This window comes from Bombus vancouverensis, chromosome 13, assembly GCF_051014615.1.
Source record: "Bombus vancouverensis nearcticus chromosome 13, iyBomVanc1_principal, whole genome shotgun sequence".
Lineage (NCBI taxonomy): Eukaryota > Metazoa > Arthropoda > Insecta > Hymenoptera > Apidae > Bombus > Bombus vancouverensis.
The window spans coordinates 6,909,466-6,927,556 of record NC_134923.1 but is presented as its reverse complement, the minus strand read 5'-3'; the positions used below and the strand labels follow the sequence as shown (position 1 = coordinate 6,927,556).

Sequence of the window (18,091 nt, the reverse complement as noted above, 5' to 3'; positions counted from 1 at the left end):
GAGCATGTATTCGTATCCATACACGAAACTGTCAAACTTGTTATCGATGTCGCGTTCACAATCCAACTGATATGGAAGGAGATGGTGTATGGCCCAGAATGAAGAGGACATAGGAAAAATGATGACGTGTCTGGGACGAGTGGAAGAAGAGCTGGCAAATTATATCCGCCATTCGACACCATTACCTGTGTGATTATCGTAAAAAAGACGTTTTAAATATAATTTCCAATTAAATAAATATAATGGTAAATAAATATACATTGGAATTTTTATTTCAGGACTGCTGAACCTTTGTTAATTTTTAAAAGTAAATTCATACGGTAGCTTTGCAATCCCTGTTTAAGAGTACAATGCCAAGTACACTTGGGATACGCGATCCGTGGTTGCGATTCGGCTCTCCTCGAATGTTCAGCCGGAAATTAAAGAGTCTTCCACGAACAACTAACCGGAAAGAAGGGCGATGTTTTTCCATTCTGCGTCGCTCCCTAAATACGCGTCAAACAGGGACGCGAAAGAAAGAGGGTACAAAAAAATGGGAGGGGGAAATGTAGGAGAAAACGAGATAGCAATGACCAATTTTCACCGACACCGACACTGGTCGCGTATCTCATTTCAGGCAAGCGACCGACCCAATTTCGCGACAATGCGCGCTCTCTACGAAAAGAGATAGAAATGAATAAACGATATAGAAGAGGAGGACAACGAGAGGAAAAGGGTGGAATACAGGGGTGGATGTGTTGAAGGGAGGAAGGGTTTGCAATGCGCGGCGGTTTTACGCGGCCGTGCGAGTTGCAATTCATGCGGCGCAGGAACTGATATTTCGCGGAAAATGAATCACTCTTATACAAACGAACGGACACACAGTGGTAACGGAATACAATAGTCAGACAATGGGGAAAGCGTAGCTTTCGGCCGGCGGTGGCTGTGGCTCGGACGGAGAGATCGTAACCAGAGAGATGCGCGACAGCGCTGGATTCCGTGGCTTTCTAGGGGGAGGAAAAGGTACCCTGGAAAGGATGAAACTAGCGTTCTCTATGCCCGGCGGCGGAACAAAGGTACACGTTTAGGAATAGAAACTGCACCGTGCTGTCGGAACAACATCCAAATTAAATTCGAGGCGCCCAGTAGAATCGAGCGGATTCTGTCTTTTTTCTCAAATTGCCCGCTAATTGATCATTAATCGCTAATTTAATTAATGTATTATTGTACCAGTGTTCAATAGAGAAACCTGCAGACGTTTATTGTTAGTTGACCTTATTGTTAGTTAGGTTCATTATACTTTACATGTGCTTTCATTAATAACAATCAGTGTTTCTAACAAAGAAATAGTTCTCATATATTTTGTACTAAACTATTTTCGTTCGAGTAATGTGCAATATCTTACCAATAAATATTCAAATAAGAAGAAATCATCTTTACAGGAACGAGGAAACAGACATAGAATTTGCAGGATGTGAAAGGTACACACTTTATACGATATTACTTCTCCCACTTTGTATCTTGTTTGTAAAATAAAGCGAAAATTTGTTTTTTAATCATATCTGTATTTATGTATCCCAGATCGTTTAAATGCAATTTCATTTAATTTCAATGCAACACAAGTAACGAGAGCATTTCAGGTTGAACCTCTATCGAGTATTTTCCTGAAATATTATAGAACACTGGAGATCTTTGAACGTCGTGTTCAAACGCACAACCATTTAGCATGGCATGTGATATTGCAAACTGTTTTATAAGCCCGGCTGTTTCTCTTTCCCCTCTCCTCTCACCCGCTAGCTTCCGTCCTTTGATGCTCGTGAACCGAAGCAACCAATAAAGGTTTTCGAGGACAGCTGTATCGACAGCAGCGATTCATTTCTTTTGACTATCTTCGAAGTTGGAATCCCTGGATCAGTCAACGCGTTTACGCGCACAAAACACACGCATACGAATAGATCCAAATTCTTTGACTTTCATGAAATTTAGAAATCATCGGCTTGAAGGGTAGTCACGTTCTCTCGAGATTGCTCCTTTGAAATGTGGTCAATCGTAGCACGTTTCTACCTTATCAAACGTCTCCCGCTCTTGGAGAGCTTTCATAAAATTTAATAGCTCACCCGACATCTCTTCTCACTCGATTCGACATGTATTACCTTGCGAAAACCACGCGTACTGATTTCTCTTCCATATTTCTATGGACAGACGAAATATTTAAAAAACAACTCAAAATAGAGCGTCTCCCGTACGCGTGTAAACACGGCTAATTCGAGCTAGTTCGATATACATTTATGGCGACGTGTGTCTAATACGCATGTAAAATATTAAAACACGCTATTTCTGGTGTTTTTTTTTTTCAAGATAACGAGATGCAACGACAAATAATAAAAACGTGTATCTGTGTGAATCTCGAAAGCACAATTAAAATCTTGTTAACTAATTCTACATTCCCCGCGGTCCATTCTCCATTCTACAAAATCTCTAATTAATTTCGCAGTATACACTGCTTCGCGTATTATCATACACATTATCATCATTTCCATATTTCCACCTATTAAGTTACATCGTGTTACGTTGAACGCTTCTGATCCACAACTTTCGATTCATTCTCTTCTTGTTTTATTGCAAACAGCTTCAAACTATTTCATAACAACCCATCATTTCTCTATCAACTCGAAAACTTACTAAATTCCATTCTTCCTAGATCTATTCTCCTAGGAAACCTGCAACTCCGTCGTTCTATCGTCGTATTGTATTGTAGAATCGCGAACCTATTATCTTTTATAGTTGCTCGTCCTGTAGCAATTCTTCCCGTAACATAAAGAGATTTCGTACAAGTTCCTCCATTGCACGAAAAGAAAGTGGAAGATGCAGTTCTGATTTTGCACAGTGCAGCAAGTAGAAATTCAATAGATAGCTGAATGGTAGAGAATGTTGTAGAGATTGTTACGATGGGCGTGATCTATGGGTGCACCGTGACCCGGCCGACCCCACAACTTTCTCCAGGTATCGAAATGTCTTCGACAGCTTTCCAACTCAATCTTTTGTTCCTCCTGGAATAAAAAGCATCCCTTTACAAACTACATCGTAGAATCGAATCAAATTAAGCGATTGCGGATCGAAACTTGATGAAATCCCAAAATAGCTAATACATTATTATTCATTCAAAAATTGGAAATATTACTTTCGAACGCAGTACGCTATCGTTTGATTTTATCAAGTCATCTGTTGATTAGAGATCGAGTTAGCTTGATGTATTATCGATTGCAATACACTTACCAATGCTTTCTCTCGTTTTCGTTGCACTTGCTCGGCGAGTTCGGCGATGTATTCGCGATTCTCAACCTCCAACGATCGCAATCTACAAAAGCGACGCAGATAAGCTTGGCAGATTTCAATATTTTCAATATTATTCGACTCGTTTGTCATTTTCATTACGTCTTCTTGCTTTTCAAACACATTGATCCGAATGACTTTGGCAAATGAAAAAATATGTGACACGAAAGCTCCGCATTGTTTTGCTCCTGCATCCCGGACACGTGTCTCGTGTAACGCAACAAATCGAAGTTTCGTCGAAACGAATCACGCGTTTTAGGTCGTGTTCTGAATTTTTGGTGTACAAAGAAAGCCACTCGTGCGTGAACAACATCTTTTCCCAAAACGTTTAACCGGAAATTATAGTTATCGATCGAACATTCGATCAGAAACGGCCGAAATTGTGGTCTATAATCGCTTCGCACATATTGAAAACTGCGGTGAAATTGCGGATAGTCGCAGGTGAGGCTTTCGCCTGTACCGGCTGATATAAATATTCCGACGATAACTTTTGATTTCGCTGGTTCAGATAATGGCCGCAACATTCATTACGATTCGTATGGGAAGTTACGATAATACCAGTGTTGTGAAATTCACTTCAAAATGAACGCGGGCTATTTTCAAATGCTCTCAAATGCTATTTTCAATACAAGAAAATAAGTTTTAATCCGCTGGAATGGATTTTAAAATCCAGCGCAGAAAACAGACTAATATTTTGACAAAGTAGAGTATAAATGGCGAAAAAGGAAAAAGGAACGACTCTTGAAACAGCTTTCTTGTTGAAAGGAAAACTCTTCTCTATTTCTCCGATAAACTTCACCGGAATCTATAAAACTTTCATCGAGTCACGTTGTTGAAAAAGTTGGCAAACGTCACGGTGTAATGTGAAAGCACGTTAAGAGAATCGTAAGAAGCAAGAAAAGTGTCTACAAAACAATGGTCGCCGCAACGATAGCAGCCTTTTTTACGACGTTAATGTATGAAGCAAACACGTTTGCCAACTACTTGTTACCGCGCTTCCACTTACGAGAGAGACCTGCCGCAATACAAACTTCTACAGCCCTCAGAAAACTATTGCAATATTGTTTGTGAACCATACTTGACTTTTTACGCGAATATTATCCAAGTACCGTAGTTTCGTGCAATTTTATCAATGTTTTCTCGCGAGCAAATAAATTTCATGCAGTAATGTAAAACTGATGCAATATGAACTATTCAGAACCCACATTGTTCGACTTCATAAACTGAAAAGCAGAAAGAATAATGATATTACCGCGAAAAGAATTTTGTTAATTTATCTTGGAATTTGCTGTGCAAGTTGAACTTTAGTATTTGAATTGGAAATCGTGGAAGTAAATTAAGAAATTGTTAAAAGTTGATCAGTTTGATCAATTTACAGGAGGCTCGTACGATGACGCAACAATTCAATAAAAGTAAATAAATAAAATTCATGATAAAATGTAATGAAACGACTTTGCTCTTCGTTTTCGTGAAATGAATAAAGTACTATAAAAAATTATAAAATTATAAAAATTATAAAAAAATTATAAAAATCAATTTACGTTCTTTAAAAATTCAAGCGTGAATTCGAGATAATTCCTTGTCCATCTGTCCCGGAAGATTTAACCAGCCTCTCAAAGAAAAGATAAGCGCCATGTTACCCTACGAGACTACGTCGGACAGCGATTCACTGAGGGTATTTACTTTTTAATAGTTACTAGCGTGCGAGACATTATGCAGATAAAAGTCCAGAAACTCCGATGAGAGTGCAATATTTTTATTCTACAAGGGCTAATCCCTCTTTTTTGCGATTAGGATGTGTTGGCTTTTTACTAGCTGGAAGAAATCTTCCTCCATGTTATAAGGAAGAGAATAGAAGATAAATCGAAAGTAGACCAACGAAAACAACGGAGGTTATAACGATCAGAAAACTTTCGGAATAAATTGAAGTTCTATCGAGTTGTTGGAAAATGGCAACTTCCAACTTTCCAGATATTTAGAATCTGCATAACTGAAATGGAACACGAACCACTAATTAAAAGGAAACACGCAACGAGCCAATGGAAAAGAATTTTTTTATCTTCCAGAGATACTTGTTTTAAACTTGTAACTTTATAAAGAAGTTACAGAAGATCAAGGTAGAAACTGTTGGAAGGTTTGCTGACCGTGTCTTTTTGGCTCAACATCAAATTTTGTTTAGTCGCTGGACTGACAGTAGAAATAAGTGCGAGACATTGTTCCGCTGTCTTTTCTTTTCTCAAGAATCGTTCTGCGAGATAAGAGTCCCTTCATTAACGAACGCAAGAATCGAATTAGAACACCCATTTCTAGAATTTTCCTTCTCTACATATCTTCTTTTCTCGCTGTTATTTTATGAAGGAAAAGAAAACAATGGTGTAATAGATTAAAAATGATCGATTATCGAAAGGTTCATTTTAGAACGTAAAGAAAAATATATCGCATCGATTCTGTCACCTTTTCTTCTACGAAGGAATCGATAATCAACGATGATTAATTGCACAGTGTTCCGCTGACGTCCAATCATATTATAAACAACGTAACACGCCGCTAGCGGCTGCTTCATACAAAATTCCATTAAACGCTATCAAAGTGTCTCGTTATACATTAGTCTCTCAGTGCTCCTATCTGTAATCGGTACAACGACGTCATGATAAAACAATATTCCCTATGCCCTCCACTACATTATTTCAATGAGCACAGAATGGCAAAACGATTAATTGACAGCGTAATAACGCTACTTTACAAAATTTCATGTGCGAACTTTGACGGAAGTTCGCGCTGATCCAAAAGTCATAGACGTGCATGATGTCAGCGAAGAGAAACATTCATCAATATACCAATGATAAATCTGAAACGTCAAAGACTGAAAAAATTATCCTCTAAGGAATAATGGATCTTGAATCTAAAATTATGGAATAACTATAGGATATAATTTTAGATTCTGCAAATGTAGTTCTATAATTGTAGAATCTATGAAAATATTATTATATAATTCCATATTCTACGGCTGACATTTGATCGAACCAATAAAGTAGTTATTATCGTGATTAAATTATTCAAGACACATTATTCCCGAGAGGAAAATCCTCTCAGACTTTGATATTTCAAATTTATAATTGATATATTGGTATATAATTATAACGCGAATATATAAGAGGATTCAAAAAACATTTTCAATGAAAAATATTTATGATCGATCTGAAAACCGCCAAAACCCTCAAATTCTAACGAACAGCGATTTAAACTGTCGCAAATAAATTTTCTTTAAACAAGCGTGCGTTTCAAGTAGAATTAGTCGTGCGCTTACGCTCGTTTCGTATTACACAAATCGAGTCATAATACGAAACGGAAAGCGTAAGATCACAGAGGGGCGGAGAAGAAAAGCAATATCTTAAAGTGCAAAGAGAGAGTAAAAGGGAAATGACTGACGTGAACGACGATACTCGACGAGGCAGCCGTCTCGAACGATTTTTCAACACTTAGTTGCCGAAACACCTTGAAACTAGTGGAAAATTAGGGAGAGGAGGGAGATATTGCAAGCAAAACTGTTGACGAACATACAGAGCGACAGACTGTAACATTGACAAACATTCAAGAGGAAGAGGGATGCTAGAGAGGAACCGTCAGCTGAACTTGTCGAGGTCGAGAGAGTTCGGGTCAATGGGTTGATTACTGCTGTAATGCAGTTACATCCTCCGAGTAGCGTAACAACGCTAACCAGACCTGCATTGTAGGCTCATGGTTCGTCGCATTTTGATATGGCGTGTCTTTCGACACGTCGAGATTGAACTCGACACGATAATGAAACTTTGAACACCTGGCGAGGAAACTGAAAATTATTCATTACCAAGCAACAGAACAAAAAATCATGAATGGGGAACGTATCCACAGATCAAAACGATCCATAAGATAAAAAGCTAACGTACAATAACAACATTAAGCATGGACGAAAACGTATAAAAAATCGGATATTAGAAATGAACATGATGCATGTAATAAAGCGTTAACGAGTACCTAGAAAATTCATTTTCAAAACATAATACGTACGGGTCTATCGTGTATCCAGGTCGAGTGGCATCGGTGGCAACGTGACGATTGTTTTGCAATTGCGATTGCGAGCAATATCGTCTGCTAGTTAAAAGAGGGACCAATTCCACGCCCCCGGTCAATTCGTACACCTGAACTTCCTCGTTGTAGGGATTTTTTGAGTCCTGTATCAGCTGCATATCCGTAGCGATACCTAGGAAATAGACTGACCTAGAAACCGGATGCTGACCTTCCCACGCCGACACCGAGAATTTCCATCCGTTTACCTGGTTCTGCTTTATCATCAAAGAACTTGTTCATATTCGTGACGGGCAAAGGATTAATACTCCTTCTGTGTAGCCTTTCGATGGTCGAATTGCTCGTCCAGCCCTGAAAGGATTCAACGTGATGACTCGCTGCAACCGATGCAGCTTGTGCAGTGCAAATCGAATCGACTTAAGTCAGACAGGAGTTCATTGATATTCGCGTCTTCGATTCGAGTTCATCGCTTCTAACATCTACCAACGTAGCAGTGTTCCAACAAAGTGCCATTAGATATAATCTTTCAAACTTTTTCTAGTCTACCAACTCTTTGGATCTTGTTAAATCCATCGCTTTCTAGTTAGGATGCATCTTGATAAAAGTAACAACGCCATTTATTGAGTATCGTTCGTCAAAATCTGATGAAGCTGAAATTAGAATCGTATCTTGATTCGCGTTGACTTAACCACTGAAAATATCGATCGTTCAATCTGCAATGTCGAGTAAAAAAAAAGAAAAGAACGAAGCTCAGAAGGTTGAAAACTTAATTAAAGGGAAAAATTCTTCAAATAACTAAAAACGAATAAGAAAATCAAAGAGTAAATCACGAGGAAGGGCAATAGAGCTGACAAGAAAAATCTATCATCAGATAATCAGTAATCGCTTAGCTAGTCTAGGCTTGACTTAACGCGGTTGCATCGTTCATTCATCAACGTCATTCTAGTTAGCTGGTTAGTTACAGTAAGGCTGTGTAGTTTATTAAGAAGAAAAACAGAAAACCTTCCATAAATTCATGCCCGGAAGCAGCTTCATGCCGAGAAAGAGAGAAAACGTAACGGTTTTGAAGAGGTGAAGGAAGATTCACGCGCTGAGGGACCTGCAGTGGAAAGGATGAAGAGAAACAGGGAGTAGGAAGGGTGATAGCGAGAGGACGAGTTTACGTACAGGAAGAAGTAAACTTGGCTGAAGTGGAACGCGCTAATAAATTTCAGTTTAAACTTTCGGGCTATGGAAGCTGGTCAGAGGATCGTTCAATTACGCAGTAACGTGGCACAGTTATGTGTTTGTCGTTCAGGGATGTTACAGCGGTTAATTAAAAATTAAGAGTTTCATCCTTGAGGATGGTTGACCAGGCTGAGGCTAAGAGGCAGAGGAAAGCCCGAAAGGAGATTGGGTTGGATAGCGTGCTCGATTGAAGCCGCGTCTCCACGGAAACGCAACCGCCGTGCCTCGAAAGCATGTTCATATAAGCGCTAATTTCCACATCAAACGCTGTTTACCAACACCCACTGTATACGATGATATTCCAGCTCGATAGAAAAACCTACAGCCGTTCCTACCGACACGGTACGCGTCGTTGCATTCGTTTCTATCACGGGACTTTAACCTGCGTATGCACAAGTCGTAAAAATTCAGACGGAAAACCCAGCACGCCTTGATCTCGTCTCTGTACGGTTCGAAGGATTCAATCTCCCTTTGCTAATGGCTCATGCAATCCCGATCTACAAGCTCCATGTAAGTGTATAAATACGAACGAAGGTGTACGAACAAAGCCTATGTACAACTTTCCAGCCAATTTCCAACAAATTTTAACGTTCAGGTAAGAAGAATCTATGAACAAGTGAACGATTAGTGTATGCTAAAGTGATTCCTAGCTATAAATGAAAATCAAACAGACCGGGGATAAATAAACATAAATGTGAAATTTATAAGAACACAAACCCAAAGTCCCTAATTACAAGCAAATTTGAGAACGAGAAACAAAGCCTGACTAACAAGCTGATCGTTGATGGGTCCTAGTATCTAACGCATCGAGGAATATGCGTACCAGAGATTCGAGGAAGCGCGCACCCAGCAACTTGGGATCCCTCCAAGGAACTCCACCCGGACCAGGTCGACCCCACGGCCAGAGCGGTGCCAGCTAAGCACACGGCGTCATAGCATATTAAGCAGTTTCCAAGGTTCGTTTCCTACACCCACAAGGTGGCTGCTTCGCATTCAAGCACGTGCTCGAAATCATTGCACCTTGTATCCTAATATTCAAGATGAATTCACCACTTGAGCATTACGATAAACTTTTAATAGACCATTTACTTGTTACACATTTAGACACCTTTGTACACATGATTTTTCCGATACATGTCACTGGAATTTTTTTCGAAGAAAATACGAACGTTCGAGTGTTAAATTCATCCCGCAACATTATCAAATTTTCGATTCTTATTCATGTAATTTAATTTCCCAAAAGAAAGTTCGACAGTCGATTCAGAATGACTAATGTCTAAAACAAAGGGACAACGCGACGTTGCCGTCTATTTTTCGTCGGAATTTTCCAAGGAAATTTTCGCGTCTCCTTGCAAGAGAAATTGACTTTCTTGTTGAAGCTAGTAGAAACGTTTCTAACTTTACGTGATCGGGGAACGATACGTCTACGGTCTGACCGGAAACGGACTATGTAGACGTTCTGTCTTTATCGACGTTATTGCCACGAAAAAGGTGTTTCGCGTTTAGCGTACAAGGAAAGACCATTACGAAATTTCTCTTACGCAAACTACTACGATTGGACTTTGCTCATTTCGAAACGTTTGTAATATTACATTATTATCGCACGAACTTTTCATCTTTATAGAAACTAGAAAATATCCTGAACTTTTAATGGATTACGAAAAGTGTCGTTAATTGGAAACGTTAAGTATTATTATTTAGGACTAATTACTGTTTAGAAGAAAGGATTTCTGAGAATCATCGAGCTTCTGCAATAATAAGTTTCTCGATGAACGTAAAGTACTCAATTTCCTGCGACCTAATACAAAATTGTGAGAAGTTATACAAGCAAATTATCTTACTAATCGAGAATTATCGTGGAGAAAGATCTACTCGAGGTTCGTTAACTAACAATCGTTAAGCATGTAAAGAACATCAATATGATCCGATCGATAAGCCATCGAGATAGCGGAAAGGTTTCGTGCGCGAGGCAGCTTGAGATGTTAATGAAAGGCGTCATCGAGGTGATGGCGATATCGCCGGATCTTATCGGTACAACCGCGATAACGATGGCTATTTTCCAATTTTTCCACCACCTCGTCATCAACAAATCTTTTTTATCAGTCACTCTCTATTACGACACCTTCGTGATATCAATCGCAATGGAACTGATTTTCGAAGGATTTATTCAACTTTTAATCAAAGAGAACATTAACGGAAATGGTGCTTAAGATATGAAATACGACGATTGGAAACCAAAGACAATTATCAAGACAAGCAATATTTTAACATTATGACAAACGATACGTTAAAAATTATGAAGAGTATAAAAAGATACATGTTGAATTCGAAAACTAAATAAAAAGACAATTTATTCCTTATCTTAAAATAACTTTCCTATGAAAACTAGGAAATTTGTCTTATTCTTGTACTCTCGTCTTATTGTCATAGTCTTCTTCTCCAGTCTTCATATAGTATTGAATGTATTCTTGAAATGATCAAAGTCATTTGTTAGTCGAAGAGGCTATAAAGAGAACTGCTATAAAACACCCACTCCACGATCACACGTTTTAAACAGAAAATTGCAGACCAGTATATGTGAGACGTAACAACAGTCGCATACTATCTTTTTTTATCATAACTTTGAATTGCAAATAATCTTCGTGAACTAGATCCCGAATCACGATCACGAACGATCGCGGGTTAGTTACGTTACTGGAAACATATCGGAGGCAAACATTTGCACGGTTATTATCGGGCAACGGCGAATGCATCCTTACGATGATAATGGTTCTCGTAATTGGCAGGATAATAAGGGTTAGAACGACATCCTTCAACGCGAATTGCTCGCTGTTTTCTGCAAACAAGGGCGCCCTAATTTTCCCAACAATCTTCGATTCTGTCCCACTTTCTCCTCCATCTGTATTTGTATATAACGTCACGTCAAGGAATAATATTATTCGTAGATTTTCGTGCCCGGAATTTCGTGAACTCATCGTCCTTGGCTTCCCGCGCGGCTTTTGCTTTGGTAAGTTGTTGGTATGGATAACATGGTAACGTTACTTCAGGCGAGCGAAACAAATTTCATTCAGAATTTCAGGTAATACAGTGAATTATAACATTCAGATTGGATTAACGGAGGAATTTCAAAAGAATTTCATTTTCATTAAAAATAAAACAACTTTGACTTTCGTCTGCTTCGTATGATTCTGTTAATTTTTAATCAGGAGAAGCTCTTTAGTAAAAATAAAGCACGTTAAATGTAATGTTAAATTAAATGTTAAAAGGTAAGATATCGCTGGAAGAAAAATGAGATTATTTGTTCTAATGAATTAGAAAAGTATAATTAAATATTTACTTGCAACGACAAAATCACTAGCACGAGAATAATAGGTTAAATTATTGATGATAATTAACCGTGTCTACTTGAAAAGCTGGTTATGATTAAAACTGTAGGTTGAGAATGATTAATTCATGTCTTTGCAAATTGTGGCGCATTTCATGCATTAATATTAAAATACTTAATGAAAAAGCAATGAACATTTTCAAAAATGCCAAGCGGTCGGTTGATTAAAACTCTTTAATTTAATGCAAAAATTGAGTGACTGTAAAAAATCAATTAATAAAATTTAAATATGTGATTGATTAATAAAAATCGGAACTTCGACGCGTGTGTTTTCCCCGTGAAATCGATTTACAAATTTTTGTTTTTAACGCCACTCATAATGAATGAATAGCATCCAATTTGCGAAAATATATTCACTATTATCGCGATTTTGTCCATGTCTGCGATGCGGTAGGAGTGGCAAGTTTTTTAATTCGTCCTTAATTGAAATTTATTACGAACATTGAAAAGCTCGAAAATCGGCAAAAATCGTTTAAATATTTACGCTCGTGATTAATAATTTCATTCATACTTTGGATTATTTGCATGTATTTTTAATCATTAGGTTAGTAATCCCAGTATCTATGCGAAAGATATTGCGCATGCAACAAACTTTTTATCAAGACCAGAGAATGTCATTGATTGACAGAAATCCATTGCCTGCGAATCGACAGTGTAGCAACGTAAAAATGACAGCAAAAATAGCAAAAAAGCAGGGAATAACCACGTATCGCATAAAAAATGTCAATGGTTATCTAGTCAGAGACGATCGAATTTATGTCAAATGTAGTGAAAATTATGACATATCTCTTTATCCAAGTTCGATATTTTTTTATTTAAATGGTACATAAATTGTTTAAAACTTTACCTGGCTGAAATTATGACACTTTGATAATTCCGGGGGTTCTAGAGGAACGTTTTTCTTTCTAAGGGTTGCAGCACAAGGAGCACCGCCACCTGGTTTACCCCAAGGCGAATAATTCTCCAAGATTTGCTGGAGCTGTAAAAAGGAAGAAACAGTTATTTAATTTATTGCTTGATTGATTGATTTACAAATTTCTACCTTTTAATGATAAAAAAGTGTAGATAAATGTAAAAGCATATATGTGAACTAATTAGAATTAACATGAAAATAAATGTATCCAAAATAGGCAACACTGTTGGGAATACTGCACTGGCGCGTTCCGCTTGTCTGACGCTACACAGATTGATTCTGCTGAGCGCTTATCGAGTCCATATTGTCCGCACAGTTTTAAAGGGCGAAGTTTCCTTCAATACCGTTCAGCGTGGTTTTATAAATCTGCTGAAGATTTGAACAAAACTGAACTTTCTCTTTTCACCAGCTTACCGTGGATATCAATATTTCTCCAGTGAAATCTTATGAGATAATAACTTTTCCCAAAACACGGTTGCAAGTACGTTAATATTTTGATAATACACTTTAGCAGATGGAAAATTTAAAACCCGAATATATTCCGTTGGGATAGCATTAAACTAACTTTAATATTTTGCGTTTAGATTACTTTAATGCTTAGTGTAACATTTTATAATATTTTCCCACGTAATTCTAGGTTAAAGAATTACGGAGTTATATAAGAAAAAACTTGAATAATGCTAAGCCTTAATAAATGCCATTTAAAACAAAAAAGAAAATGAACCGCTTTAAATTCCTGTTCTAACTTGGTTTTAGCGAAACATTTTCATTAGAATGTCGAGTAATCCCTTTCTGTGAGCATCGCAATGAGACGTGCCTTTTAACGCACAAGAAGTACAAGTCACGGATTTTGGAATTCTCTGTTGATTCATCACTGTAATCTACGGATAAATGCTCCTGTTTATTAATATTTAAAGAAAAGTTCCTTGGCACAGCCTTTATAGCATACTACTAATATTCAACTGTTCTTAATCCAACGTTGGCGCTTCAAGATAAGTAATTCGGATGCACATTACAACCCTGAATATTTTAATCTTTTATTGAATTTCGCTGGCTAGCCACTACACACATATGTATCTCCGACCAGAAATTCTTCCCTGTAGTAAAAAAGAAATTCGAGCTCACACTGATAATACCCATTTCTGGCGTTTTTGTAATAAAATGGATATTTACAACCCTTTTAAAGAAAAATTCCATCTTTCTAAAACATGCATTAGAACTAAAATAAAAAAATTTTAGATTATATTAAAAAAAAAAATTTGAGCCTTGCAACTATTTTGTTTTGTATTTTTATTTTTTATTTTTTATTATTTTTTATATATCATTAAAACCCATAGGAAATTTAGGAACGTAACTAAAGGAGTTATTACTTTCATCTACTTTTAATCATACTAAATAATGGTCTCCCATTTTAACGTAATAGAAATTTCTGCCTGTCAACCCAGTTGTCGTTTAACAGTTTGCGATTCATCATAGCGAAAGAAATATAATCCATTTACATTGGATATCGTTAGAAATGATGGATAAAAATGTAGTCCAACTAACAATATCTAAAGGTACATGCGAGTTCCATTAAAACCAGTGAAAACATTTGCGCTCGTTAGTGAAATATTTCTTACAACTACCAAGGCAAATATACGCAGTAATTACAGCACAGCTACTAATGATACGGTTTATACAAATTACGCTCAACGATTCGCTTTAACATTCGCGAGCTACGTAAAAAAAGGAATAACATTTCAATTGCAACGAAATCTAAACCGTAGCGAGGTATAAACCACTTTACTGAAAATTTTAGTGCCTTTTAATAAAACGTTCCGCTGTAAATCATTTCCATTAAGTTGTGTATCAAACGTTGTTGGCAAAATTTACAGCCGAGAGAGAACCAAAAACATACTGTTTTACTCTTCGACTATTTTCGTGCAGTAAACTATGATGACAAGCCTAAGTGCCATCTAGCATTCTCGATATTGTTCCCCATTTCTATTTTACAGGGCTTGAATGGCTGTGACCACATGAAATCCCATTGTAGCGTGAAAAATCTTTTACACAGCCTCGTAAATCTCCACGGTTATTGCCGAGCTTTCGAAGAAATGTCATCAAAGGGAAAAAATAAGGGTTGTTGTCGATACGAATGTGTACTGTTGATCTTCATTCGATCGCCGACAACCACACCAAACGAAATTGGTAAAGCCAAAGAGGCTCATGGTCAGCAAAGGCCAGTGACGTGAACGGTGCTCGAGTTAACATAATAGTCATTTACGACGCATACTTCTCGTTGTTCACGGTGCTTTTGACGTAGCAACTCCTCCTTTCGTCGTCTCCACGAGGCCATTCCCTCTTCAACAGCCCGCCGTTCTCGTTCCTTTCTCGTATCCTCCTCCACTTCCGGTACGTACGTCGCCTCCGGGATATCCTGCGCCATCTCGGTCCCGGTGTCTTCCTCTTAATAAAAGGACGAACAAATCACGAGCATCGTGTGTAAGGGAACACGTGCTACATACGTGAGCAGTTATGCTAAAAATCAAATGGACGTTGCTCAAAAGTGGTTAGAGAACGAACAAGCTTGCTTTATCTATATCTCTTGCTAAAACTGTTGCAAAACTTTTGTAATTTTCCTAATGTACTAATCATTAAGATTACGAAAAGATTTTGCTTGATAACTGTCGAGTAATTATTAATTGATTAGATACTATCAAATAATTAGTGATAAAATTACGTACTTGATAACACTACATTGATTCCTAATGATAAAACTTGAAATGTCTACTATTTATCTTTAAGTAGACGAATCGAGAAAATTACAGATGCAGATATTCAATATCAAGAGACAATATCAAAACAATGTGACAGCATCGTGTCGCATGACAAGGCACTTGGTTCCGTTATCATCTGTTATCGATTTAACAAGTTATTATTCTATGAAAAAAGACGCGATACTAATCTGCATGGCTATATAATAATCTCTCTCACGTAGGAATATTAACGCCTAGAGTTATTCGCTGATTCGCGCGATACTTTTATTTCTATTCTTTTCCAGCTGAATGTTACAATCGATCTTTCAATGTTTTTAATAATTTTCAATTACAATGAAAGTTCCCGGACTTTTGTACGATATAGCTCAAATTAAAACATCAAGTAAACATGTTTTACGTGATGAAACATTTTACTAACAATAAGTGAATTTCTGTATGATCAAAATTTATCTCGCGACTCGTACGAAAAATTCATTTATTTCATTTTTTAACATAGCATAAAACATATTCGGTGTAAAAGTTTAGGTAATAACAACGCTAATTTGATTGGCTTGAAACAGAAAATACGACGAGAAGAACGATTAGTGGACGGGCAAAGTTCATTTCCACAATATAATCATTGCCTCCTACTGTTAATTTTAATATACATATATTATTTAATTTTTTAATTTATCTTTGAAAATTGGTTCCATTCGGAACACATTCAATAGAAATACGAGTAACATAAAAGAATGTTACGTTCGATTTATCCATAAAAATATTTTCATAACGTACTCGAGCGGGAAATGCGAATAGCTGAGAGTAAAATGAAAAAAAACTTCAGGATATGTTTGCATAAAACCATCAATATCATTTTATGTGGAAACAACGATCGTATTACGAGGTGCTTCGAAAATTTAATTTTTATAATGAAAGATTATCATCGTACATTTGAATTTTTCGGATCTAATGAATCTTTTAACAAGAGAATTTTCATATTTAAAAGAGCGTAATAATTTTTCAAATTAACGTAGACGAGTAAATTCACGAGGAATTCAACGCAACGTGCTTTTCAATATTAAGACCATTAACAATGTATATACAATTGTTGCGATCTGTAATGCTAAACATTTTACTTTCAAATAAGCCACAAAATCGTTTCTCTCTGTCCCGAATCAAACACGGTAAGAAAATACATTCGATTCGAGATAACTGTTAAAAAATTAAATACCTTTGAATAAAACATTCTGCATAAGATTACGTAGCGACAAGTTCCTCCCCAAAGAAGGGGAAAGAAATTCCTTCATCATTGAAGAAGAAATATACTACTTCTCATAACTATAGGAAACAGTGTTTTAAGCACTCAATTATTATGAAAATGGGGAGAACATATGTAAATTACGTAATCACATGACTTATATAGTTTTCGAGTAATTGTCTCCAATTGTCTTCCTTAAATGCAAGATAATTCTTTAAATGTTCGAGGGACGCTCATTGATTCGATGAAGTGCACGTTGCCCTCAATTAGAATCAGACCGAAGCTCTAACATTCTTCTGTTCTACGAGCTCGTGCACCGTTATTTTGCAAAAGGTAACATTAACTTTAATACTCACGACGATGCAGAAGTTTTGCGTGTCACGGAGACGTGGCTAGATCCCGATACGGGTAACAGTAACTCGGAAAAATATTTGGTAAACCGATTATATCCATACAAAAGTTGTTCACCTGACGATGAGAGCACGCGACTACCAACCACCCCGTGAATCCACCCTGACGTCGCGTCGCTTCGACGAAGTCAGCCACCCTGTGCTGGTTCCCGACGTCGATTCTCTACACTCCACATACCAGTACATCCCCCTCGACGTACACTGTTACTATATGCGTCACGTTTCACGTCGTTACCATCTACCACTATACTACTCGACCTTCGACTGCTGGTTCGTGACCAGGGCCGTGAAGTTTCACGGAAGCACCCCTAACATCAAGACAGCGATTACAAAGGCAACCTATGAGCATTGGTTCAGAATAAAAAATATTTAAAGTATGCTTACTCAAGAAAATAGTTTGCGTCATATGATGAGGACTTATTTACTAAAATTGTGGGTGTGGATTTGCTAGGTTAGCTACTGCGGTTTATCAAGATCTTAATTATCAATTATATTATTAATATAATTAGGCTGATTTAAATATATTAATCGAGTCAATTTTTACTTAGGTTTGCGTGCTGAGATTAGTTCTGATTTCGACTTGTACAATTCTGCGGTGTACAATTTGTGGAATTAGTCGATAGTAAATTATATTGCATATCTCAATGATATTAAATTTCAACAGACGTTGCATAATTAGATATATCATATGTCATTAACCTTTTACCATGGTATCGATCTATTAAGTACGTGTGACTATTATGTTGAAAAATACTTCTTTAATTATATGATTGCCATATTTACTGT

General features: G+C 37.2%; 1 protein-coding gene across 2 annotated transcripts; it reads right to left on the bottom strand.

Moving 5' to 3' along the window:
* Positions 1-269: 269 nt before the first annotated feature.
* Positions 270-17,495, bottom strand: LOC117162546 (uncharacterized). Of its 2 annotated transcripts, none has more exons than XM_033344407.2 (7): positions 17,252-17,495; positions 15,175-15,419; positions 12,837-12,968; positions 7,626-7,728; positions 7,360-7,552; positions 3,256-3,337; positions 270-3,029 (listed from the first exon to the last, which is right to left on the bottom strand). In XM_033344407.2, the coding sequence occupies exons 2-7, from the start codon at positions 15,325-15,327 to the stop codon at positions 2,883-2,885; spliced, it is 810 nt and encodes a 269-aa protein (XP_033200298.1). In that variant the 5' UTR covers positions 15,328-15,419; positions 17,252-17,495; the 3' UTR covers positions 270-2,882. The 2 variants fall into 2 exon arrangements, with proteins under 2 accessions (XP_033200298.1, XP_076479920.1); XM_076623805.1 differs by having other exon boundaries at positions 17,364-17,495.
* Positions 17,496-18,091: the final 596 nt, after the last annotated feature.